At 40.7% G+C, this 26,769-nt stretch overlaps 1 protein-coding gene across 2 annotated transcripts; it reads left to right on the top strand.

Moving 5' to 3' along the window:
* The first annotated feature begins 5,364 nt into the window (after window positions 1-5,364).
* NUDT4 (nudix hydrolase 4) lies at window positions 5,365-22,424 on the top strand. 2 transcript variants are annotated; one of them, XM_014779773.2, is made up of 5 exons: window positions 5,365-5,823; window positions 15,698-15,808; window positions 17,078-17,122; window positions 19,216-19,300; window positions 19,570-22,424. In XM_014779773.2, the coding sequence occupies exons 1-5, from the start codon at window positions 5,725-5,727 to the stop codon at window positions 19,770-19,772; spliced, it is 543 nt and encodes a 180-aa protein (XP_014635259.1). In that variant the 5' UTR covers window positions 5,365-5,724; the 3' UTR covers window positions 19,773-22,424. The 2 variants fall into 2 exon arrangements, with proteins under 2 accessions (XP_014635259.1, XP_004418009.1); XM_004417952.3 differs by having other exon boundaries at window positions 5,366-5,823; window positions 19,213-19,300.
* The last annotated feature ends 4,345 nt before the right edge of the window (window positions 22,425-26,769 follow it).

Here is a 26,769-nt window from a genome sequence, read left to right as displayed (position 1 = left end):
TTACTATGTCAGGAGAAGAAATCAGCAACAAGTATCTACGGACTGCCTCACAGCCTGTAACTCAGTGGGCACAAAAAAGTCCCTGGACCACCCAGGCTCTCTGCCCTCTTGGGGCTCAAAGTCTAGTGACAAGAATGAAATTTTGCTTCACCAGGCAAGTGCGAATGCTGATAAGCAAATCAATTACCATTAAATTTTCACATAGAAATGACTGTTAAGAAATTTTCAAGGGCCGACCTGGTGGCGCAAGTGGTTAAGTGCCCGCGCTCCGCTTCAGCAGCCCAAGGCTCACAGGTTCAGATCCTGGGCACGCACGACACACCACTTGTCAAGCCATGCTGTGGGAGTGTTGCATATAAAGTACAGGAAGATGGGCACGGATGTTAGCTCAGGGCCAATCTTCCTCAGTAAAAAAAAAGGGGGGGGGGAAGAGGATGATTGCCATCAGATGTTAGCTCAGGGCGGATCTTTCTCACACACACAAAAAAAAAGGTGCCGCCTCATGCTGTAGCAGTTAAGTGCTCATGCTCCGCTGTTGGCGGCCCAGGTTCGGATCCCGGGCTCAACCCGACACACCGCTTGTCAAGCCATGCTGGGGTGGCGTCCCATGTAAAGTGGAGGAAGATAGGCACGGATAGCTAGCCCAGGGCCAGTCTTCCTCAGCAAAAAGAGGAGGATTGGCATGGATGTTAGCCCAGGGCTGATCTTCCTCACAAAAAAAAAAAATAGAAATTTTCAATTCTTGGAATATCAGTTAAAACTTTATGCATGGGAGAATAATTTTTACATGTCATATTTTTATATTTTATAAAGACATTGTCTAATTTGCAAACTGTAGTTTTGGTTATTCCAACCATTCTAGATTCTAATACTTATATCATGAGAGTGTACAACTTATATTCTAACAGTGGGGAGATTCATTTCCACGTCCCATGAAATATGGAACATTTCTCTTCTCCTTTCCCTCTCCTTCCTCTCTCTAAATTTCCTAACGGCTTACAACTTCAACAACAATCAACTCATGGCCTATCTAGCTTCCTCCACACTCCCACCCATCTTCCCTGTTCCAACAACTGAGGTTATTTTGCAAGAAATCTCAGATATATCACTTCAGCTCTGAATATTTTATTATATATCTCTCAGAGGCAAGGACTTCCCTTTTTAAACATCATCGCAGCTCCCCAAAGTAACAATAGTTGCTTAATATCATAAAATACACAGTGTTCTTCACATTCCCTAACTGACCTATAAATGCCCTTTGTGTGTGTGTGTGTGTGTGTGTGTGTGTGTTTGAATCTAGATCAAGACAAGGTACATAAATTGCAACTGATTAACATGACTCTCATGGGCAAATATTCTTTTTTTAGCTTTATCCTCAAACAAAAATGCAGAATTGTTATGTGGCAAAAACAACCATCTCTGAATAAAGTGGGAGTTCAAAATGCTATCCTGAAGAAGTCAGTAAAAGTGTCAAGTCATTGCCCTTGCTGAGGAGATAACCACTTGGCATGTATCTTTGCCTGAATGATAAAGAAGAAAAGGAGGGACTGTATCTCCTGGTAAACATTTTTATTAGCCACCAAGAACTGCATATAAACGTGAAGCTTATGAAACAAAGCGCTCTGCAGTAATTAGGAATTGAGGAAATAAAAAATGAGTTGTAATTCTGAAAATCATCTCTTTATTTCAATGAAGGAGAAGTTTATAAACAGCCAAACCAGTCTGCTTTGAAAGTTTTGCAAATGCTGATTGGATGGATTAATCCTTTTTAGTATTTTTAATCCTAAAGCTTTAATTTAATTTAAGGCTTTTTCATTTTCAAACTTTGCTTACTCCTGTGCCATAGGTAAAAGAAACAAAATTCACTGTAGATGACATGAAATTAATCGACTTCCACTTCCATTTCTCACCATAAGAGAGCCTCTCTTCCAGATCTCACCTTAAAGCTCCTTTTTCATTTTAAAATTGAAAGAAACCCCAGTGTCAGAATACAACACGTACGAAATAATAATTACCATGTAATAGAAGATGCAGGACAAGCACACAGTAACACGGTGCAGGAGTTAAGAATGTGGGTTGCAAAGACACACTGCTGTCCCCTGTTTCTTTGCCTGCAGAATGGGGACAATAAATAGTAGCTGCCTCATAGGGCTGCTGGTGGGATCATTCAAATGAGATCATGAAAAGCACCCAGCACTGGCTAACACTCAGTAAAGACTAGCTGTTACTATCATTAGAAAGACATAGGAAGGGATCCTTTGTCCCTGATCAGTTTTACCATGAGAGAAAGCACCAACTTCATGGTAACATTGTGAGTCAGTTGTAAGAGAAGGCAGCTAGCTCCCTGGCTTCACCCCTATCACACCACCTCCAAGATACTCTGCTACATTGTTAAAAGGACCCAGGGAAAAGAAGTACCTTACACAGGCAATGCTAAAATGTTTCCCTCTGTGATGGTTCCAAATTTTTGAAAATAGTACAAGAAATAGCTCTGTGTATAGTAAGTTCTAGGTAAGACAATACAGTGGTAAGTGAACTAAGAGATTAACCTGAAATTGGACTCTGATCCCCAAGGGAACCGGCCAGTGCAGCCCAGTCCTTACTGTCCCCGCAGAGGAAAAACAAGCTTCCGTCTATCTCAACCGTGATCTGGCTGGATATGATCTAAGCTTTGAACAGTGTTTAAGTGCATTTCAGATCAGACGCATAATACAGGTTAGACCATACTAAGCAGGGAGCTTTGGGCTGCGGTGTGCACCTGAATACTGAGGAACTGACACAGGAAAATGAAGACCTAGCATTTGTAATTCGGCCTTTCTCTATTCTCTCACTTTAGACAAGTTTCCTTTTCTGTTAGGTCCCCCTGAAATAATTCCAAAAACTAATAAATTAACAAAAAATTGCGGGTGGTGGTTATTCACAGTATCAAAACATTCTTCAGTTTAAATTATTTGTTGCAGAATTCCTTTTAAATTAAGACCCCTCCCTCACAGTGTGAAAATTCAAAGCACCTGGTCTTCTCCATTACTCTGCTACTCCCTTAGAAAAGGGAGGAGAAAGAGGAGAGATCGCCAATGAAAATTTCCTTGTTAATAACATCCTATGTTTCTTTAAATGCTTTATAGTTTTAAAGCACTTTCAAACACACTGTGGTCTCCTTGTATGAGATGGTATAAATCATATTATACCTACTTGATAGGTGAGAAAAGCTACATATAGTAATTGGTACATGTGAGAACTGAACTCAAGAGTAATCAACCAAATCCAATGGTCTGGAACCCGAAGCAAGTGGCCCCATGCTCACTGGTTTTCTGCTGCTGTTTTTTCTCCCTTCAGTGAGTTGATTCCAGGCACCTTCCTTTTTCCTCCTCAGTTAATTCTGATCCATGCCTCACCTCATATAATTACTCAAGACTTGAGTGAACCAACATTCAATCAACCAGTAATTATTGAACACCAACTAGAAGTCAGACCTTTGAAGAGTTTTAAGCAGAGGGAAGCTTAATCTTCGTCATTTAAAAAGACTACAGTGAGATTACTCACTTTATCAATTTAAACCAATTATTTAAAAATAATACTGGCATATTAGCCATACTAGAGTTCCTAGCTAGATGTGTTCCAGCCCTGTTTGTGAATCTGGAAATAAACTTCAAGTGGCTTCTATGAGAAAGCTAAGGCTTAGAAAATATCTCTGCACAGACTTGATAAGACTTCCCATTGTGGCGTGGTAAAGCCTCATTTCTTAAATCACTTACTCAACATTAACTCATTGTACAAACTTGCCTCTGCTAGGCTCTGGGGTGAGAAGATGAGTTAGATGCAGCAGTCCTGAACCTAAAGGAGGTCAGGGTTAGAAGAGGAAAACAAGTGCCTGGCTCTGAGCTCTCCAAGGGTCCCCAGGCTGTGAAAGCTCAGGCCCCATAGCCCTCCCAGCGAGGGGGGAACCCGGCTCCCCCACACCCGGTCTGAAGCCACACTGACCTCTTTCTTTCATTTCTTGGAACTCTTCTGGCTCCCTCCCCTCACTAGACTTTGCATAAGTCCCAGTTCCCTCAGCCTTGAAAGTTCAGAGCTCTTGGTCTACTTAGCTCCTCCTCCTCCTTCAGCCCTCAGCTCCACCCTGCTGCCTCAGAAAGCCTTTTCCGACTTGCAGATCTGGTCAAGTCTCCCTGTGAAACCCTCTACCACCTTAGACCTTATGTCATTTGTAGTTTTACGTATACTTGTGTGGTGGTTTAATATTTGACTGTCTGCTCTCAGGTGCCTAAGATGCCGGAAGGGCAGGGGCTGGTTTTAGATGCCAGTGCCTGGCACACAGTAGGCCCTCCAGAAATGAAGCACAAACAGTCAGGTGTGCCGAGATCTAAGCAGCCTGGGCCTCTGCGGAGGGGGCAGGATGGAGGGTTAGCTTCCTTAACACCAGGCCTCCTGGCTCCTATCTTAGCCCTTGTATGACACTCTGCAACATAAAGGTTGTTCGCCCCAAGTCCCCAGGAGACGGTAAGCTCCCAGGTAGCAGAAATTCCATTTTATTTAGTGTTGTGGCCCCAGCATCCAGCTGGGCCTGTTACTTAGCGTGAGACACACAAGGAAAACAGTAAATATTAGCCATTGCCAGTACTAATCAATGCATTCTGGAGGGTGGGAGAAAGTGGGAGATGTTATCCACAGCCTCAAAGAAATATTTAACCTTGAACTGACTCTTGAAAGAATGCAAGCGACCCCCCAACCTAAAGATTTGAAATTAAAAATAAAAGGAAATTTTGTCTTCTCCCTTTCCTCTGGAACACAAACAAAAATAATAAAACCTCTTAACCAACGTCTTCACCTTTCTAGGCCTTCACTTTCCTCTCTCCTTGTACTTCACGAGCGACTTCTGGACGTGTCTACACAGTCACTGCGGAGACTGCAATGGCTGCGAAGCCTGCCGGCATTTCCTGACCAGGGAGCAACTTTGCGGAGGCTGTACAGCGTAGTCAGATCCCCTCTCGTGGAGATGCTATTTAAGGTCCTGATGGGGAAAGTCACGGGATTCATAACCCAGGAGGGAGGGCTCTTTGCTTCTTTCCATTCACCCGCACTTCAGCGGGGCAGAGTCACGGGGCGCTCGACTGCCGCGCGAGCCCTCGAGCCCCGCCAAACCCGAGCCGCCCTGCTGGAGGCCCCGCCCCCGCTCCCCTCCCCCGCCGCAACTGCCGGGGCACGCAGGCGCGGTGGCGCGCGCACCCGGCGCGCGCGGGGGCGGGGCTTGCGCGGCCAGCTTAAATAGGGGCGGATGGGGGCGGTGCGAAGCCGCCGCGGCGCTGCTGGCTAGTCGGCGTGTGTGCTCGCAACTGTCTGCGCGTGGCGCGAGCCTCGAGCCGCGAGCCTCGCTTTTCCCCCGGCGGCGGCGGCGGCGGCGGCGGCGGCGGCGGCGGCGGGGGCGGCGGCGGCGGCAGGAGGCAGCCGAGGCGAGCGGGCGGCGGGCTCCATGGAGAGCGGCGGACGCCCGGGCAGAGGCGGCGCTTCCTCCCCGGCTCCCGGGCTCCAGTGACCCGCGCTCGCGCCCTGCCCCGCGTCGGAGCAGCCGCCGGCTCCGGGACTGACCGGCCTCGCTGCTCCTCCCCGCGCCGCCGCCTCACCTCCCTGCGCCCCGACTCGCTCTTGCCCCCTCTCTCCGGGGTGGCGGCGGCCAGGCCCTCGCGGCGGTGGCCGGAGCAGCAGCGGCAGCAAGAGCGCGCCTCTATGATGAAGTTCAAGCCCAACCAGACGCGGACCTACGACCGCGAGGGCTTCAAGAAGCGGGCGGCGTGCCTGTGCTTCCGGAGCGAGCAGGAGGACGAGGTGAGGGCGGCGGGGGCGCCGTTCCGGCGGGGTGCGGGCCGGGGGCCGGGGAGGGGGTCTCCCCCTTCCCCGCCCGACCCTGCATCTGGGCCCGGGGCTGGGAGGGATGAGCCCCCTCCCTGCCTCCTTCCCCCCGCCCTCTCTCCCTCCTTCCTTCCTTTCTCTGGGCTGATAGAGGAGACAAAGGGGCTCGCCCAGCCCGGCGCTCTCCGCTCGGCCGGCGTGAGCGCGGGAGGCCGAGACGCCTCCTGGCCCCGGGGCGGATAGGTCGCGCCTAGCGGGAGTCACCATCTTAACATGCGAATTGAGCGCAAAGCCAGATAAACCTTGAGTGTTATCAGAGGAGATAGAAATGGCGTGAGTGTTGCAGCCCAAGCCCTTCTGCCTCTGTTCCAGTTTCCTTCCATGTTACAGCAGTTTGCGGTTTCGGATTAAATCGGGCGTGTTTATGAAATGGCCAAACAGCCCCCGTGCTTTAAAATAAAAACCCATTTAGTGTAGTTCGGTCAGTTCCACTTAAGCCATAAGCGCTTGGCATAATTATACGCGATTTTTACTTTAAAAAAAAGGCCTCTTCTTTTAAAGTTTTCTGACTGCAGAAAGATGGTTAGTAAAAAATGTGGAATAACGCCAGAAAGGAGGAGATGGACTGGAGGTGGGCGAAGTTGCCATTTTCAGACAGTAATCTCTAGCTCTCAGCATATTTATCAAAGCTTCTTTACTTTGCTGTTTGGCTTGACATCTGGAGAGCAGTCTTTCTTGTTCTAAGAGTAAGCAATCTTCTGTAATTTACCCATCTGCGTTGGGTTGATATTGAGGCCCTTGAGGTTTCCTTGGAGAGCAATTTTTACTTATTTCAGTTACATTTATTTAATTTGAAAAGGGCTCACTCGTTTAAATTTGCTTAGGGCAATAACGATTGGTAGCCGATGAAAATCTTTTAGCATCGCCACTCCTAAAATGATTAGACAGGGAGAAAATTAAGATTCTGAGTTCTGCTTCTCTCACCGTGTCCAATAAAATACCGACCTAAAGCTGGAGGTGGCAGTTGAATGGCTTCCTTACTGCTGGTCCCTGTAGTTAGCATGTGTAGGACATAGTGTACACTCAGTGGCTTAGTTGTTCTTACTGTGCTAACAGAAATCAAAGTGTTTCAAAATGGTGCTCTTCAAACTCTTGTTTATTTTTTAAAAAGAAACCAAGCTCTTTAGTGCCAGTCAGTGCTCAGTTGGGGGCCTTTAAGTGTTAAACCTAAATTCTTGAGGAGTTTTCAGAGGAAATTGGTCTCTATCTGTGAGCTGGGCCTACTTAGGAGACCTAAAAAGTAGAAGGGGAAAGGTTTTTAACAGTCTACAAGCATTAAGTGCATTCTATGAAACAGAGATTAGAAGGTCCTTGAGGGAAGGGCCACGGTAGGACAAAGCAAACTTTGAATATAAAAGAATATAATAGCCCAAAGTGATCAAGAGAGGTCAAGGATCTTGTCTGATCTGCTCACTATTGTGGAATCATATTCTTAGTTGAGTGGTAACAGTGTACTGGGCACTCACTGCCTGAAGACCTTTATGTTACATTTAATCCTCTTAGTGCTGGTTTATAGGTGAGGAGACAGTTGCAGAGCATAAGTACTTTGCCCAAATGACATACTTTGGGATTGATAGAGTCGGAATTCAGGATCTGGTCTCTGCTTCTGATGCTGGGCTCTTGGCACAGGGCCCAGCCCATAGCAATTAGGTGTACACTGTTTGCTGAATGAGGGAGATTTTGTGAGGCTGAGCTTGAAAGCCTTTCTGAAAGTGGTGACTTTGAAGTCTTGCCATAACGTGAACTTGGAATTCAGGCTTTGTGAAAACATAAGTTCCCAGGGGAAAATATGGGAAATGGGAGGAAATCAAAATGATCCGTATTGTGTGAATGGTAAAGCAGTCTGAGGAGAACTTCAGGAATTACTTTAGCAGATAAATGAGTTATTTTTTTCCCTGGAAATTGTTCCTATTGTAATAAATGCTCAATTCCTAGCCTCTAGTTCAGTCAAGAGACTGGTGCCGTTAGATAAAATGAAATGAGGAGCAAGATTTGGAGAGTTTACTAGAGAAATCCGTTACATAAAACTTTGTAAATCTGATAACCTGTAGGTTGAGAAATGAAGTTAATCAGTTTGTTAGAGAATATGCTCTTAGGGAAGACGCTGGAATTCTCCAAGTAAAATGCACGGCCAACTTTGTTAGTTCTTCAGGATCATCATTTCTTTAATTGTAGTTGGGGCTCTTTCTGTTATACGATAATTACAGAATGAAGCCTATTAGTTAGCTTTCCTGGACATTTTGCTGTTTTGCTATGAATTTGTTCCCACGCTGTTGAAATTAACATTGCTAGCCTTCCAAGGATAGGATACAAACCAGCCTGAACCCACCTTTCTTTAGCTAATAGGTAAGAAATATTTCTTCCTACTGGATTAGGAACACCTACATCCTGGTTGGGAGATTTAAATGTATGCTTTATTTTAGGGTGAAATGTTTATAGACTGTAAATTGAAGTAAAATAGTAATTGCTGTTTGACCCCAAAAAGCTACGCTGTGCTCTCATCTGGCTCTCTCTGTACTGAAGTAGCTCTTACTTTAGAACTGGTTGTTGTAGGGAAGAAGGTTGTTCTAACAGCACAGTCTGTATTCTTTTGGGGATGGTTTTATATATTTTCCCATTTTATCTTTTTCTGCCCTGTGAGGTAAATAATTAACATTAGCATTTGTATAGGAAGAAATTGGGCAGCAGAAGTAACTTGTCCCGAGGTCACGGAAGCTGCCAGATCGTTTTGAGCCCAAGTCCTTTATTTCGGAATCTCATGTTCATTTGATCCTCTCTCCAGCTAGTTATTTCTGTGGGGAACCACCCTTAGTTTTGGCAGTTGGGCTTCCAGACAGCCCACAAATAAGTGTCCTATAGAGTAGCTGGGATTCTGTGCTTGTGCAGTGAAAGAGGACAATACCTTCACAAAAGGTAACCAAAAACAGATTCCGTTGAACATATTTGCATATATGATACTTTGAACAGGGATGCAAAGATGAAAATTGTCAGCTCCTAAGGACCATATTCAAGTAGCAGAAGGTTGGACAAATGACTGATACAAAGGGAAATAAAGTAAGATAAAAGTGCTATCAGGTGCTCCAGGATTAAGATCCATTTTGAGTCATTTGGAGTTGGATTTCAGGGAGAGGGAAAGGAAGGACCAAGCATCAGAAACAGAGCAGGACTTGGGGCTGTTGTCTAGTTGGGCTGCAGCTTGGGATAGCATGGAACAAATAATGGCTGAAAAACATACAACAGCTTAAACGTAGGGTTAAGGAGTTGCTAGGCAAGAAAGGAACTCTTAGTTTTTAACAAGGAACAGTGAGATTTTAGATGTATTCAAGCTTGAGAAAGATCTGGCAGCAAAATAGGATGGAGTGCTAAAGGGAGAAATAGAAATGACTTGATCCTGGGTGCAATCCAGGCACACTTGCCAGTGAGAAACATTGACAAAACAGTCCTAAGGACTGACCACTACTCTTCCATTTGGACTTACTGCTCTAATTAGCTTTTAAGCTCCTGAGCCAGGGGCTGCATTCTACAGAGTGTCAGCTAAACGCCGAATGTATATTCCTCAAGTGTCTGAGTTCTACAAAATCATGCACTAAAACAAAGACTTGGTGAGAAAAATAGAGTCTTCATCTGTGCCTGCAGCTCTCCCAGACCTAAAGAAGGGCTTCTTAGAAGAAGCCACTCAACCAGCCACTGCCTTCAAGGGAGGGCTCTTCTGTTGAATCTGCATCTGTTTTTTTCTTAGAGTCTTAATATATCACCAAGGTTTTCTCTAATTATGTAAAAGCTTGCTCCATCACTTCAAAACTGATGTGCTAGGAGTACTCATCGTGATCAACCCAACTTACCATTATTGACATGCATCTGTCTACCAATCCCATGTCATCTAATTTGGGTTAAACACATTTTTGCAGAATGAGCTGTTATTTCTGTTCCTCCTATAGCTCTGTGCCTCTATAGTCCAAAAAGTAGTACAAATTTGTTTAATAATAGCAGTAGGTAGGTAGGTAGCTTGTTAGTGGATATAATAACCATTGTGGTAACTTAGGATCTTGAAGATGTTTGTGTGCATAGTGAGTGTTCTTAATATGCTGCTGGCCTAATTTGGGCTAAATGCCTATGAAACAGTTAACTGTGGTAGAGGTAGTTTTAACCATTTATGCTATCCTGGTTCGTGATAATGTGGAAAGAAAGAACAACAACCCTAAAACAGCTTCTACAGCGGCTGGCCCGTGGCGTAGCAGTTAAGTGCATGCACTCTGATGCTGGCGGCCTGAGTTCGGAGCCCGGGCACGTACCGACGCACTGCTTGTCAGGCCATGCTGTGGGAGCGTCCCACATAAAGTGGAGGAAGATGGGCACGGATGTTAGCCCAGGGCCAGTCTTCCTTGGCAAAAAAAAAAAAGAGGAAGATTGGCATGGACGTTAGCTCAGGGCTGATCTTCCTCACACACACAAAAAATCTAAAACAGCTTCTACATAACTACAATTCACAAAATAAAACTCTTCATTCTTAGATTTAGGGATCACTTAAGGGTTTCTCTGAATAGCTTTGATTTTTCTGGTAAAGAATGGTAATTCGTGGTGACTAGTTGTTCCCAGAGGCAGGTCATGACCAAGAGCAGTTATAGGGGGTAAAAGCTGAAACAAAAAGGCAATTTGGGGCCCCTGGTGAGGGAACTGACAGTCCCACGTGGGGCCCTCCAGCCTCTGAAGGTGTAACTGCATCACTTAGGCCTTGAACAGCATTGTTCAGTTCACACGCTCGCACACAGCCCCAGTGAGGAGGACTTGCTGGGCGATACAGGGTGTAGAGTCTACACTATAGATCATTCCAATTCACAGACAAACCTTTGTCCAGTGAGACTCAGGGCTAGTTCCAACTTGGCCACTATCACTACACTGTTGCTACTTAAAGTGAGAAATACTTCTATTCCAAATGCATAAAGCATTAGGTTTCTAAGAAAAAGACAAGTGTGAGAAATGACTTCTCAACAACCCCAGGTGAACAGTGTTTTATTCTGGTAATTGCCCAGTACATGGGAAGAGGGGTGCGGTCAGAAAGTGTAGTAGGAGGAATGTTTATGCGAAGGTGGTCAGGTTAAATCGAGGAAGGCATGTTTCCACTTTTCACCACTCTAACAGCACTGGCTTTGGGGTTTGCGTGTGATTGAAGTCTAATTCTGCAACCTGGTGGGTTGACTAGCTTCCCTCTTTACATCTTTCCTTTGGTCTCAGCTCTGGCTTATCTGGAAGGTTGAATGTCTACTTTCATCTCTGTCATCTTGTCACTAATGTGCAGGCTGTCATCTTGTTGGATACACAAAATCTAATATACCTAGAAAGGTAGTTGAAAAGGAATTTTTTTTTTTAATTTCTGCTTGGTTTTTTGTTTTTTTGTGTGAGGATTAGCCCTGAACTGACATCCGATGCCAGTCCTCCTTTTTGCTGAGGAAGATTGGCCCTGGTCTAACATCTGTGCCCATCTTCCTCTACTTTATGTGGGACACCACCACAGCATGGCCTGACAAGCAATGCATTGATCCGCGCCTGGGATCCGAACCTGCGAACCCCAGGCCGCTGAAGCGGAGTGCGCGCGCACTTAACCACCAGCAGGCTGGCCTGGAATTTTTTTTTTTATTATTCATTTTTTTATTGCGGTAACATTGGTTTATAACATTGAATACATTTCAGGTGTACATCATTATGAAAACGAATTTAAAACCTATGAATAACCATGTATATCTCTGTCAGCTGTTGGTATCTCCTCTTACTAAGCTTTTATAACCTGCCTTTGTTCTTCAATAATACCATTGTTAGAGCACTAGTTAGCATGCTAAAGCCAAATTATAGATCTAGTAGATGGGGGATGTTATCAAAATGTTTAGATAGCTTTGCCTGGGGGAGGGGGAATGTTGAATAATAATGCTTCCTGAAGTGGTCCAGTAGGTTTAGATTCTTCCAGTGTGCAGGAGGGATTTTAATTGTCGTTGTCTCACTTCTGCTATTCAGATCCATTTCTTCTACCATGGAGACCCCGGGCCATAGTTCTGTTTACTCTTGTCTGTGGAGTATACCCTCAGTGCTTGCCCTTTCTTAATCACCACCCTCCCCACACGCAAATGTGGCCTTGACCTCATTTAAACTCCCAATGAAGTACTCAAGATGAGTAGGCAAGTACTTAATGAAACACATTGGTTTTCAAATCTGTACCATCACTCAAAGGCTCATTGTCAAATCTCTTAAGCTGGTAGTTTAGATGCCAATTATTTCTATACCACACGTATTAATTGCTCATTTAAATTGATCATTTTTGGGGAAAGATAATTTGAAGTTAATGGTTTAATCAAATTTAATTCATTTTGGAATGTCACGGGACTCTTACATGATAAGTTTTTGATTTTGGCTAAATCATTTTTCCAAAGCTTATATAGATCTGTTTTCATAAGGCTTTCTAAAAAGTAATTTATGAAGGGAGATGTTGAACCATGCAGGGGTTCCATGTCACTGACTTTTGGAAGAGAAGTTTAGTCATATGTTAATGATGTCCTGTAGATAAAGATTTGGTTTTAAATAGGAAGCTTAAGTGTTAGTTCAAGAAAATCAGACACAGAGTACAGTAATGGGTTATTCAACATTATTAACCTTATGTACTTTAGCTCTTAAAGACTATTTTGAACAAATGGGAACATAACAGTCATTGCCCTGGATACATGACACTGAATTTTCATTTTTTAAGATTCTACATTATGAATATTGATGGTTTGGAAACTCCCTATTTACTAAATAAGGATGTACTTTTCCAGTGGCACCTACACTGTCCTGTCCCATTATGAAGGGAATCAAGAAAGTTGCTTAGAGAGTTGTGTAGTAAGAATTTCATCCAGGCAACAGAAACCAGATTATCCCTAACCCACACTTAGTGACCAGGAAAAGAGGCCTGCAACTTGTCAGTCAGAACCAATAGTTACTATTTCCTTTTCCCTTGATGCAAGATATAATGCTTTTATACCTTGAACACTTTTGCTTTTAACTTAAAAACTTAGATTCATTGCCAGCCTTTGAATACCATAGATCCCTCTGTAAGCCTCCTTTTTGAATAAAATACAAAGATGAAATCTGACTTGCAGTTTGACTTTGCTTCAAGTAGAATTTGAACTTAGAGACTCTTGCAGGCTCTTTCTGGATTTTTTTTTTTCCTTTTTCCAGTCTTTTGTAGCAGTTTTTAATAACCCACCTTTAATGAATCTTTGCAGAATCTTTTTGATAATCCCTTTCTGCCCTCATTTCATCATTAACTCTCAGTAATTATAAAACAAGTACAACTGGCAAAATTTGGGGAATAAGACTAATTCCTGGTAAGCTGATTCAACTCAATTGGTGGGAAAGCAGAAGAGCTAGTAATGGCCAACAGTGAGTGCTTAAGCCAGGATCTAAGATATTAAGATACTTAATACTCATTAACACTCAGCAATCCTACAAGGATAGTTACTTCTTTTTCCAGAGGAGGAAACTGGTGCACTGAAAGGTAGATCATTAGCCCATGCTATTAGCTCCCTGCATCAAGCAATAAAACACGTTAGTTATGCTCTGTACAGTTACAAACACCTTCAAGTTCAAACTTATGTTTTCCAGTTCTTGCTAGATTTGCTTATTCTGGCTCTTTAGTTTCTAATTTTGATACATAAGCCCTATTTGCTAATACTTAAGAAAGCTTAAATTAAAGGCTGTGTTACATTTCATTTTACCAAAATTGCTGTATTTGGAGGACCCCTCAGTGTCAGCCATTGGTATCTTAGCTAAGGCTTTGTCAGCATTGTGTAGATTTACAGTGCTTTCTCTGGATTTGCTGCTGCTCTGCCAGTCATTCACTTGAAGGAATGATGCTGGTGGAAGCAGTGGAGTCCTCTCCAGATCACAACGTGAGAAAGTGCTCAGATGCCCTGAGCATTAATTGAGCACCGCTCTGAGGTGAAGATGTGTCCATAGGAAAAAAGCGTGCTGCCTTTTTTCAAATTGAGGGGGTTATGTGCCTGAATAGGTGTTCCCTTATCTTCTTACTCAACGTTTTAGAGGTTTGGGGGAACGGTGGGAGTTGCTCAACTACTTACTGTCAGCCTGGAACATCCCAGTTGGGGAAGGTTGAGTTCCTGGTAGCTTACTCAAGTGGGAGGTGAATCCTGTGCTAGCTGCGAACTCTTTAAGGGCCTGCAGTTCCTCTGGCGGGAGGGAGGGAGCTGAGCAGGTAGAACTTCTGGCATGCATGTCAAAAACCAGCACCCACATTGGAGATTAAACTTTGCTCTAAATTGATTAATGTATCTGGTGAGAACTGTTTGCATTTACTTAAAGGCAATATGCTAAGGTAGTTTTGCAAACATTTTTGTTCAAGTTAGTTAAGACACCTGTTACCTTTATAAACGTCATTTGGTTATTTATCATAGCCTTTTTTTTTTTTATGGGTAAATTTTAACCTAACCTAGCTCACAAATTTTCATTCGTAAGATGGATATGTAATACTTGTTTCAGGTACTGTTAAAATAGTGAACCTCTAGGATACTCTGTGCTAATACAGTTAGTTTGTTTTGTTAAAAGTGTTTTCACATTTCAAGCTTAATACTATTCTTGATCAGGGTCTGCAGACTTTTCCTGTAGAGAGTCAGATAATATTTTAGGCTTTGCAGGCCCTACAGTCTCTGTTGCAACTACCCAACTCTGCTTGTTGTAGCACAAAAGCAGCCATAGACAACATATAAGAAATGAATGAGTGTGACTGGATTCTCATAAAATTTTGTTTATGAACACTGAAATTTGAATTTCATATCATGTAAAAATATAAAAAGCATTTTTAGCTCACAGACTGTACAAAAACAGGCAGTGGGCTAGAGCTTGCCAGCCCTCTTCTAGATCACAAGTTATAGCTGCCTGTTACCAAAATGGAGCAACTTTTGTTCATTCATACAGGTTTGGAGTATGAAAGGTGCCTCTCTCCACCTAATCGTAATTATAAAAATAAGAAGAACTCTCCATGTTCCCAGCATTGGCTTTACATGAACTTCCCTATTCCTTTCTCACAGCATCTGTTATCTTCTAAGTATTCTTACATTTTATAGGTGAGGGAACAACAGTCACCTTCCTGAAGTCACATATCCTTAAATTTGGAAGAATAATAAGATTCTGTAACTAAAGAATAATGGATGTGACCACAAACCTCAGTGCATACAGCTCTGTGGCTGGTCAGCCAAGTCTCTGCTTTTATCCTTTGTTAGTATCCACGAATTGGAGAGTTGCACTAATTTAATCTGGTAGTTTAAATGACTTCATGAGGTACGGAATCATTTAGTAATGTGATCATGTTATTGAACTCTGAACTCAGACAGACAGTGTTTACAAAGGCTGTCAACTGCTTTTTTGTGGTATAATGTGTACCCCTAATAATTTTAATGGGTTAATCTAGAAGAGATTTACAGTCTTGTAAAGATTTGAGAATGTAGCTTATATCCCCCCCCCTTTTTTTTTTTGAGAAGACTGGCCCTTGAACATCTGTTGCCAGTTTTCCTCTTTTCTCCCCAAAGCCCAAGTACATAGTTGTATATCCTAGTTGCAGGTCCTTCTAGTTCTTCTGTGTGGGGCACCGCCACAGCATAGCTTGATGAGCGGTGAGTAGGTCCGTGCCCAGGATCTGAACCGGTGAACCCTGGGCTAACTTAACTGCTGTGCCACCCGGCGGGCCCCTGTAGCTTATATCCGTAGTGCTCCTTAGGCTGGGAGTATATGGTCATGGTCCGTCTTGCAGGTGCTGTTGGTGAGCAGCAGTCGGTACCCAGACCAATGGATTGTCCCAGGAGGAGGAATGGAGCCCGAGGAGGAGCCTGGCGGTGCTGCTGTGAGGGAGGTTTATGAAGAGGTGAGATGAAAAGTAGTTTGTTTGTTCTCCTTTCACACAGACTGTATTTTGGGATTTTACAGGACAGTCTTCCAGGTGAGGTTCACAAACAAGGCACTTTGCTACATATACAGAGGAGAAGGCAAGAAGACAGGCGGGTCACATGGGTGCTTTTTTGTTATCTAATCCAACATTTTTAAGCATGTGATTATAGCTAGCATTTTCTAAACAGATATTTTTTCTACCTGGTAAATAGAGCTAAAATCAATGTGGAAGTCCCCCAGAATTGGATAACATGTATAACAGACAATAAGTCTGATCGGTGATCAATATATAACAACACAATGGTCTTGCCCCAGAGCAAGGGTAGTATTACACTGAGCAAGAATGCACAGAGGCATTACTCATGTGCTGTAATTCTTTTTCAAAGGACTAAGAAGCAGCTTGCTTTTATTTTACTTGTTTTGTCTGAAAGTTCAGTAAAGTGTGCATCACACACATGCACAGAAGCACACATGGCCTGCTTGCCTTCTTACAGCTGATGATACAGAACTTGCTTTTACTCACAGGCAAAACAGCATAGATTAAGTTCCATAAAAAGTTACTGAACAGCAATTATGGGATAAGTGAAGCAAACACTAAAGCTCTTGATGGGCCTTGGTGTGTAGTGGGAAGGGTTTCACAGAGATGAGTCTTGAAGGTTGAGTGGCTTACTGAGGGAAGACGACATTCTAGATAGAGGAGACAGCACATACCAATCTAGTTGTTCACAGTATGGATTTGAATGGGGCCACTGGACACCGAAGGTCTGGTCGGTCTGTTACAGTGCTCAGTAAAAGTAATGCGGACTCTCATAGAAGGGTAGCATGGAGAGAGAATTGTACTTCCCGGGCCATGTAAAAACAGGAGAGAGACGGGCCTTTAAGTAAGAAGGGGGAAGAGTATTTACTTTATCAGTTCATAGAGAAAAGTACATTTGCGTTCATGAAGTTTGTCCCAAATAGGTAGAGAGTCTAATTTTTGGTTAGTCCTTGCCATTTCTTATAAAATAAATGACAATAAATCTGACGAACAGGAAGTTGCAAGTGGAACAAAGGAAGCCACGTTTTATAGCAAACCACAGGTCGCAAATATTGGCATAGCCAAAAACACTTCACAGAAGCAGGCTTGGTGTGGGACGGCCTAGGCCTATTGTGTTTAGATTCAAAAATTGAAATAGCTAGAAAATAACTTTAATATAAATTTTGTTATGAAAAAGTAAAAATTTTACACTTCATCTTTTTTTAATAGGCTGGAGTCAAAGGAAAATTAGGCAGACTCCTGGGCATATTTGAGGTGAGTTATAACAGTAATTTTGAGCTTGCTGATAATAGAATTAATGATTGATTCCTTCCTAACCAGCTAGATTATTTGGCAGCACCCTGAACTAGATATTAGTTTAAAACTATCAGTAGGCAAGTAAGTTATAAGGATTAGGAGGGAGAGAAGGAAAAGCTAGTTAACTTTCCTATACCATCAATTTTATACAGCATTATTACAGTAGTAATCACTTCTATATGACAATACAGTGGAGTTGATATAGAAAGACTTATCTCTTGGTTCACTGTATATACTGTGTAGGTAGACTTTTTAGGAGGTAGAGTAGCCTCAATATCACCTAAGGGCTTAGGTCTCTTGTGGATACTGTCTGGAAATGTACCCTTTGCCTTCAGCACATAATATCTGACGATATACATAATGATTATCCTTAAAGGACTCTGAGGATACAAAACTCAGATACATAGAATAAATGCTAAAAGCATAGACTTCTCTTCTGTATAATCCCTTATTACTAAACGCAGAAAGGAATTTGTGGGGAGGGAATTTGGAAGTGATATATATTCTGTGGAAGGTAGGGAGAAATGAAGTCAGGTCATGAGACCCGAGCTATTCTCAAATAGATGTTCATCTAAGATTCAGACCTAGATACATGGTATACCAGACACATGGTGACATTTTTTTCAAGATACTATTTAAGGGTTATTTTTAAGCTTCTTTACAAGAATTCAGAAAAAATTCTGATTGTACAGCACTTGGTAGAATTGATGAGTCCCAGAATACTACAGTAATTATAAGAGTAACGTTCTTAAGGTACTGTTCAAACTTTTCCAGAATTCAGCACTTGCTTTACCCAGTTAAATAGCACCATCTCCTGGTTAAACTGAAAAACATATTGAGAGTTTTCTGTAAAGAGTAACCGTGGGACAAATAGCACATTTGTCAGTGTGCTGGCAAGATTTTTGAAGAAAACTTTTCACATTGCAAATAAAGCTTATATAACGAGAAGGTAACAGTATTAAGTGCTTTACACAAGTACTATTTAAATTTCATAGAATCCGAACAGAAAATCGTAATGTAACTTTCCCCTTAGAAAATATAAGAGAAAATTAGAATTATCCTGCTCACTCACCCTGCTGATTTCAATAAATTTGTGAATATAGCATAATAAATATATTGATTTTCCAGGCATAGAGATAAGACAATTGATTCTTAAAAATAATGAACAATAATGTTTTAAGTGAGAGATACCTCTAATTTGTTGCTGTTCTTATTCCTTAATGAGTGCATTACTCAGGTTATTTGTGGTGGAAAAAATTAAGGCGATTATCTGTAGTCTTAGACTACAGCAAACAAGTCTAACTTTGAGATGAAGGTTAGCCTCTTCATCTCAGGGCCAACTTGTGTTTAATTTTGAACACACAGACAAGACGAGGTGGCAGTTTTAATATGGGTAAAAACTGAATTTGAACATAATAGGACTAAAATATATCTAGAAATGGACTAACCGAGGTATTCTCAACCTTGGCTGCGCCTAGTTCACCTGGAAGCTTTTAAAATATCAATACTTAGGCCTCATCTCAGACTAACTGAATTGGTGTCTCTTAAAAAAACCATTCATCTGAGTGATGGAATGGACGGCCAAAGTTGAGAAGCCCTAGTCTAGGTTATAGGCTGTGCTTTGTGCGCATCTTGTAAACCTCTAAAAGGCGTGTTCTTAAGGAACGGGAGATAAGGTTCTTCAGAGGTCCTGAGGAAAGCAAGGTGTTGAAAGGCTGTCAGGATTAGCCCTAGGGAATAGGACGTAGACTAAAAACGACAGGAATGCAGTTCTTTTAATAAAGATTCCATTCTAATCTTAAGATTTTCTTTATGAAAATTACTTGTCTAATGGACAGAAATCAAGGAGCTAAAAGTTTAGTATTGGGATTTAAATGTTTTGTCTTATATAAACTCACTTCTGTGCTGGATTATACAACTGAGGACACTTGCCTGTGTTGGCAGATACACTGCTAATCCAGCAGTATGCCACAAATGAGTTTTTTCCCTCAAAAATGTGTACATGGCTAGCTCCTGTAGATTAAAATGCTTTTCTTTTCATATTCAAGCAGAACCAAGACCGAAAGCATAGAACATATGTTTATGTTCTTACTGTCACTGAAATATTAGAAGATTGGGAAGATTCAGTTAATATAGGTACGTTCTCTTTCCTTTTTCTATCTGAATTCTCTTAATTCAAATACTACATACTTGTGTCCAATTTTCATCTTCAAGGGAAGATCAGTATATACCCCCACATTTGAATTATCTTAAAATTTTTTCCCAACATATTGTCATCTAAGCCATTCCAAAAAAATAAACTCATTATTTGTGGGGGAGGAGTGAGGGGCATTGTTAACAGGATATGGCTTACTTTTTAAAGTTGACTTTATTGTATAGTGACCAACATCATTACTATTTTCTAGGAAGGAAGAGAGAGTGGTTCAAAGTAGAAGATGCCATCAAAGTTCTCCAGTGTCATAAGCCTGTACATGCAGAGTATCTGGAAAAACTAAAGCTGGGTTGTTCTCCATCCAATGGAAATTCCACAGTCCCTTCCCTTCCAGATAATAACACCTTGTTTGTAACTGCTGCACAGACCCCTGGGTTGCCCTCTAGTATAAGATAGAGGGAACTGGGAGGATCTCTCCCACCATGTGCAATCTCATGGGGAGAGGCTTCTTTATTTTCCTTGGCAAACATCTGAATGACGCTTGCAAACTGTCTGAATTTGCCGTGCAGGGTTTTCAAACAATTTGCATGTTTTTCAGATGCTTTCAAATCTTCTTTTAAAAAAAAAAAAAAGTGTATAATATTTTAATAAGCCAAAGCCATGTGGAATTTTTTTTAGATGCCTTAACTGTGCCCCCTGCCCCACCCCACCCCCATGTTATTTTCTTTGTCATTTTTTTCAGTTTTTTGTCCATTCAACATCAGTCTGTGGTTTTTGTCAGATCAACTTACTTGTGGGTACATTTTCCCCCAAATTGTTTTCTCATTCACAGCATTAACGTATTTAACAAATCCTGTTGTGGGTATTTATGAAAATCCTGATATTAAAGAAATCCACCCATCTGAAAACTCATTTCATAGGATCACAATTTTAATTCATAAATTCCAGATTTGGACTCTTTCTGTGTAGTTCAATAACTATTTTGACAAAGGACTTAATTTGCTATTTCAAGAATTTGTCAACTCATTTGTCTCAATTTTCACAACTGGTATTATGTCACTAGTTACCTGATATGGCCAATTCTCCTGTACTTAATAGTCCTTTAACCTGAAGTTCAACTCTGTAGAGTTGGCAATTTTTAGGGAGGTACTATAAGCAAAATGCATGTAGCAAATACATCTTATCATGAAAACTGTACTCATAAGATTTAAGTTAGCATGCTCAGTTGCCAATTCCCTTTATCAGTAATCTCTCTTTACACAGAATACCTGAGAACCATATTTCCCTCAATGTAAATTGCTTCTAAAAATGTATTTTCAGTTTTAGAATTTAGTGACACCTCTTCAGTTAAACTTGCTGTTTACCGATAACCACAGGATTATAGTCTAACCTCAAATGCCAGTCAGGGTGACTGCATCACAACTGAGTAAAATGGTCTTTTTGCTGTTCAGCTGTTACAGACCTAGATTATTAGGGCACCTTAGAATGTCTTATCTTTTATAGGTTGTCAATAGGTACTAGTTGTCATATAACTTTTGGGGCACTGGAACATACCTGTACTAAGAATTATTTTGTCTTATGCTTGTTTTATACTCACTAAAAATCAAGACTCCCATCTAAAATACATAGATACCTTGTCTGAAACTCCTGTACTTCCCCAACCAGATCAGAAATGAGGTGGGGGGAAAACTGTTTGAAAAAGATGTAGGGTGGGGGACGAAGGAAAGCTCATTCTATCTGTAGACGTTAGCCTTCTGTAAATATTGTACCTGGTGAGTATAAAGTAGACAATAAGTATAGGTATACATCTTTTCTACAAATTGTTAACCTTTAAAAATATAATTGCTGCTAAAAATAGAGTGCTGTTACAGTTAAGGAAAATGGGTGCCACTGTTTTGAAAATGACATCTTGTGCCATAAATGCAGCTGAACTAAATATAAACATTAGTTCACAAATTAATGCTGTCAAAGGAATGAGTAAAGTAGAAAAACTTTTAAACCAATGACATTTCATTCTGAATTATGTAGTATGATCAAACATGATCATCCAGAACTTTTCTATTTTTCTTTGTACAGAGGTTATGTATTCTGGGTGTTTTTTAAAAAGGAAACATTTTAAATCCCACAGATTGACACTTTCTATCAATCTTCAATGGACTAAGATTTTTTTTTCTCAGTAATCTCTGAAGTTTCTTTAAATTATATACTTAACACAGCAGAGAAACTGGATTTTTTTGTATATAAGACTGTGTCCACCTAAAATGCTGTCACAATTATGGGGGGGCTATCTTGTACATGATATTCTTAGAGATAATAATGCATGGACTTATTTTATAAACTCTTGGACTATGTACTTGACATGTAAAATATGTACAGTATTAATGTCAGCCATCTCTTAAAAGTGAGCCTATAAATATTGTTGTATAATTTTCTTTGGTCAGAAACATTTGGACAAAGTAGTGCCACTGGGGTCAGGATTTTCTTCAGTGCCATTTAGGAAACCACCTGTCTTTAGTCTATGCAACTACCAAAAATTTGTATACTACAAGAGGATACTTTACAGTTGTCACACTTTAAATTTCACACGAGGAGTTCTTCACTATTCTTCTGGAACCTAGTCTAGCAAAATTAGAAGAAAGGCCCTAAAGAGATTTCTGTTAAGAGAAAAAGCCTACATTTTCAGGCTCAACAGTTGAATCTACTACAGATAACAAATAGTGTCTACTATCTCAACCCTCCAAAGTTTACAGGGTTTTGGGACTGTCAGTTGTGTGGGGTAGTCGGATAACATTGGGCAGCTAAATTTTCCAGTCCCATGTGCCTCCTAAATAAAAACTAGTTTGTCAGTTGACTTGCAGACACAAAGCAGCAACTATCGTGCATGTTTGTTGTTGGGTTTTGTTTTTTGTAAACAGGTGAAACTTTCCAATCAGGCACATGCCATTCAATTTTCATCGATCACACAGTTGTATAAAGCAGCAAAACTGCAAGCGGGATGATTGTTGTATACACTTTAAATTGCTTTGCATGGTCTTGTTTGAGATAATTGGTGTAAGAATTTTGACTTTTTTTTTATATTTGGAAATATCAAATAAAAATGGAAATACATTATCTTTTTTTTTTTCCTCCCCACAACACCGCCAAGTGAAAATTTGTCTGGATTCCACAGTAACAACTTGACTATTCTCCCATTGTTGGTCATAGGCAATTCTTAGTAGTAGTACATTTTTACACTTTTCCACTTATGTGGAGTTAACTGGGTTAAAAAGAACTGTTCGCCAGTAAGGTGTCGCCATTACTTTCCCAATGAATGTTTTCCATCTTACTAGACACCAGGCTAATAGTGTACTGCTGTGCTTGTCGTATTTATTGCTGTTCCCCCTCCCTAATGGGGTTTTGTGTTTTAGTAATTTTCAAGAGCTCTTGACTTAAACTCTATAAGCACTTTAATATGTTGCAGATACCTTGTACACTACCATCACTTTAATTATTGTAGCTCTGTTGAAGAATTACTGGTGAGGCACCCTGCCCGCCACTAATATTTCCCCAAAATAGTGTTTACCCAAGACCAACTTTAGAATCCTCATGTAAAAGTTCTATTCAAATCTGATTTGGTTTTTGATTAGGATTGTTAAATGGGAGGAAAAGAGCTTGGCATTTTCCAGTGTTTTCTTCACATTGCAATACAAGAATTCTCTTTAAGCAGATTTTTGTAGACAATGACACACGACTAAACACTAGTTGAGTTTATTAAAGTATAATTTTTAATGAATTGGTTATAGCTGGAATGTTGCTGTATAGTTAATTCTGTCTCAAGTTTCCAACAACACTTTGTTTCATAAACTCTTAATACAACGGTACTGGTAGCTGCACAATGAAGGGCATCTGCTTTATGCCCAGTATCAGTGCTACAGCACAGCAAGTTTCCACCCTCAAGGAGCTTATGTTCTAGTGGAATAGAGATAAATGGCTTATCTGGGTGTTTTATACATAAGAAGTTCCTACAATGTCTTTCAAGGTGCTACAGCTATTTTTTTTTACAGACCAACATGCACCATCTGTAAAAGTAAAATTTTATTTAAAAATATCCCCCACCAAATACTTAGAGCGGCATTCTATATGGAGCTGTAGAGCAAGTCAGGTTGAAAGTGATCTCATTCCTGGTGCTACTTGCTTATTTTTAATACCTTCCCAACTAGTGCCATTGGCTAAATTCTAGCAGTAAGATGAAAAAGCCCATCATTATAGCAAAGACCCAAATTTACACAGACTCCATGTCTTTTTCCAGAAACTAGTCTTAAATTGCTCTACTTTGATATGATTGATTTCAACTAATTATGATCCCAAAAGTTGCTCTTCCCAACGTGGAATACTGCCTTCTGGATATCACATTTGCTGGTTATTAAACACCAGTGCCAGACATTAATACAAGTATTATAAATCTTCCTGCCTTTCTCAATTTTTACTCAAATTCATTACTTAGTGAAATAAAAATATTTGGCCATCAATGTATATCAAGAACCTTAAAAATAAACATACCTTTTGATCAAGTAATTAGACCAGGAATCCAACTAATCTCCAGGAATGTGGACAAAGATTTATGTACTCAGATAAGGCAACTGAAAAAGGGAGATATGGAAATAAAATGCCAGGCTTAAAGGAGTAATGGTTGACTAGCAATATATCCATATAATGGAATATTATACAGACATGAAAAATTACATTCAGGTAAGGATCTGGGCATGTAAACTGGCATAACCTTGTGGAGAGCAACTGAGTAGTACCCCCCAAAACGTAACAATGCATATAACCCTTTCACCCAAGAATTCCACTGCTGGGAAATCCAGTCAACAAATACTTTGACAAGTTGCACAATCAAAATATGGTCAGAGATGCATATTGTAGAGTTTATAAAACTGGCATCAATTTAAATGGAGAAATGGGGGAATTAAATTATGGTCATCTATTCAACAGCTACTCTGTGGCTACCAAAGAGATGTGCTGCCACAGGTGGGGTCCTTTCAATAACGCTGCCTGAAAAAAGCAGAACACTACACAGCATTACCTGTTAAAGATCACTTTTTAAAAGAGCCTGTACAGATTTTAGATTTTCTTTAAAAACCTGTATAATTTTAATTTTAAAATGAACATTGAGAAATTTTCAATGTGAAAATGTTCAATAATCTCTTACATGAAAAAACTGGGCTTGATAAATGCTCGATCTGTACATAACTTTTATTAAAATATGCATATATTAACATCAAAGGGGAAAAAGCGAACCTGCACCACAATTCTCTAATTGTTATTGGGACAACAGTAATCTATTATTTTTTAGAAGTGGGGAAGGAGGAGAGACACAACATTTGGTTCTATCACTAGAGCAGTAAGTGAGCAATCACTGTGGGGCGGGGGTGGGGGGGCGGGGGGTGACACCCAACAGGCCAAACCTAGCCCCCAGCCTGTTTCTGTACAGACCACAAGCTTAGGATGTTTTTCACATTTTTAGTGGTTGAAAAAAGGCACTCTGTGACATGTGAAAATTAAAGTTTTGTCAGAACACAGTATGCCCATTCATTTAAAATTGTCTATGGATGCTTTCTGATTACCATGGCAGAGTTGAGTAACTGAGATAGACCCATGCCCCGCAAAGTCCAAAATATTTACTGTTAGAAGGAAAAAACACAGATTGCAAAAATTTGGCCCTATTCCCTTGGTTACTCAGTCCTAATGCTTCCTGCCAAAACTTAAGGGAAACAGCACCAAGGTCAAAACTAGTGCAACCACCCTATCATATCTAAGCTGCTTGACAAGTCTGTCTTGAGTAGTCTATTCCTGAACTTAAGCCAGAATACTTTGTAAACTTGCTAGGTTATAGTGAAACTTAAGAATTATTGGGATTTATTAGTCTAGAACATAGAACTCAAGAGTCATGTGGTGGGTGAGAATGGATCAGGAGTATGTAAAAAGGAAATACACTAGTTACTGTACATGGTAGGAACATGAGGTTATCAATCTTTTCTAATTTCTAAAACACTTTTTGTCTCACAGATACAAATGATTAGCAGAGGAGAAATGTTAAAGCTCCTTAATAAGCACCATAAAATGTACTTTTACAAGATAATGAGATTTCAGTTGTGGCTCTGCTACAACAGACAATAAACATGGTCTTAAATATTCAGGCAATTACTGTATGCTTCTACAATGAACCAGAAACTCAAACAAGGTCATCAAGTTGGTAGAGGCTGAGCTCGGAGGCAAGTCTACATTCATCCACTTGAAATGCCACACCAACGGGCACTTATGAAATGAGATTAGCTGAAGGGTGGCAAAGGTGAGATCAGGGAACAGAGGGAGGACCCAAACTCTTCATGCTGAGTTTTACACTTAACAGGAAAAACTTTAGTCCAACTTACTTGCCCAATTTGTAACAAAGCCAACCCCAGGAACAAATCCTCCCACTTTTCAACCTCAATGATAAAATGGAAATTAACGCAGGGGATAAGTTAAGGAAACAGACAAAGTATCACCAGTCTGGGTGGTGGATTACAGATTTTTATTCGTTATATTTCTTTCAAGTTATTACATTCAGCATGTTTTGCTTTTGTGATCATTAAGTCATTTAAAAAATAAACCCCTGATATAATTCCTTAAACTAAGCAGCATGCTAAATAGCTAAATGAAATGTTGCCCCGGCCCCAAAATACATTATTTCAATGAAATATTACATTTTTCTTAAATAAACTGATGAATTAGCTACCCTATAATCATGGCATTTTATCTTTTTTTTTTTTTGGCCAACTTTTCTAGATAAGGCTATTTTTTAAACCATTGCTACTGCAACTAACAAAAACTGATGTGGCTAAAGTAGGCAAAAAAGATTCCTGAACCATCAAGTAGAAAAATAAAGCCAATTCCTAGCATTCCCATGACACCATTTAGTTTCATTTAGCTGAAATTGTGTTTACAATATCCTGTAGGATACCAGATTTCCTTCCCCACACTCCAAATAACAGTGCTAAACCATAGCACCTGTGGCTTTTATATATTGATTTGAATTTAATTTTATTTTAAAATGCTCAAATTTTCTATGAAAAGTATGTTCTTGGTCTAGAGCAGAGTTTAAGTTCTACATACTTCGGATCTAAGATCTTATTAGGCAGCTTCTGAGAGGACCAAGAATAACTAATGTGGAAGCAAACTACAGCAAAGTAGACTACAACAAAATTTAAAAATCAAATAAAAACCATAAAGCTCCTATCAACACCTTAGGATTTCAGAAAAGCTCCTGGACAGGCAGAGTTGACTTTCAAGAAGCCACTTATCAAACTATTCAGATTCTTTTCGTCTCTCCCAATGCTTTGCACATGCTGTTCCCCCTGCCTGGAGGTACTCATCTGGCTTGAATCCAGAAGAGCAGCCCCTCCCTTCTCCATGACAGAGTTGCCACTGCTGT

The sequence above is a fragment of the Ceratotherium simum genome, chromosome 25 (assembly GCF_057802395.1).
Source record: "Ceratotherium simum simum isolate JZ-2026a chromosome 25, ASM5780239v1, whole genome shotgun sequence".
Lineage (NCBI taxonomy): Eukaryota > Metazoa > Chordata > Mammalia > Perissodactyla > Rhinocerotidae > Ceratotherium > Ceratotherium simum.
The sequence above is the reverse complement of the archived record's forward strand: the minus strand, read 5'-3'. Positions and strand labels throughout refer to the sequence as shown.

Bases quoted from the DNA above. Each gene is read 5' to 3' on its own strand.
- NUDT4 (XM_004417952.3), top strand. From the start codon at position 5,725: ATGATGAAGTTCAAGCCCAACCAGACGCGGACCTACGACCGCGAGGGC. The intron at 17,123-19,212 runs GTGAGTTATAAC...TTCATATTCAAG, and splicing joins GACTCCTGGGCATATTTGAG to CAGAACCAAGACCGAAAGCA. The intron at 19,301-19,569 runs GTACGTTCTCTT...ACTATTTTCTAG, and splicing joins GGAAGATTCAGTTAATATAG to GAAGGAAGAGAGAGTGGTTC.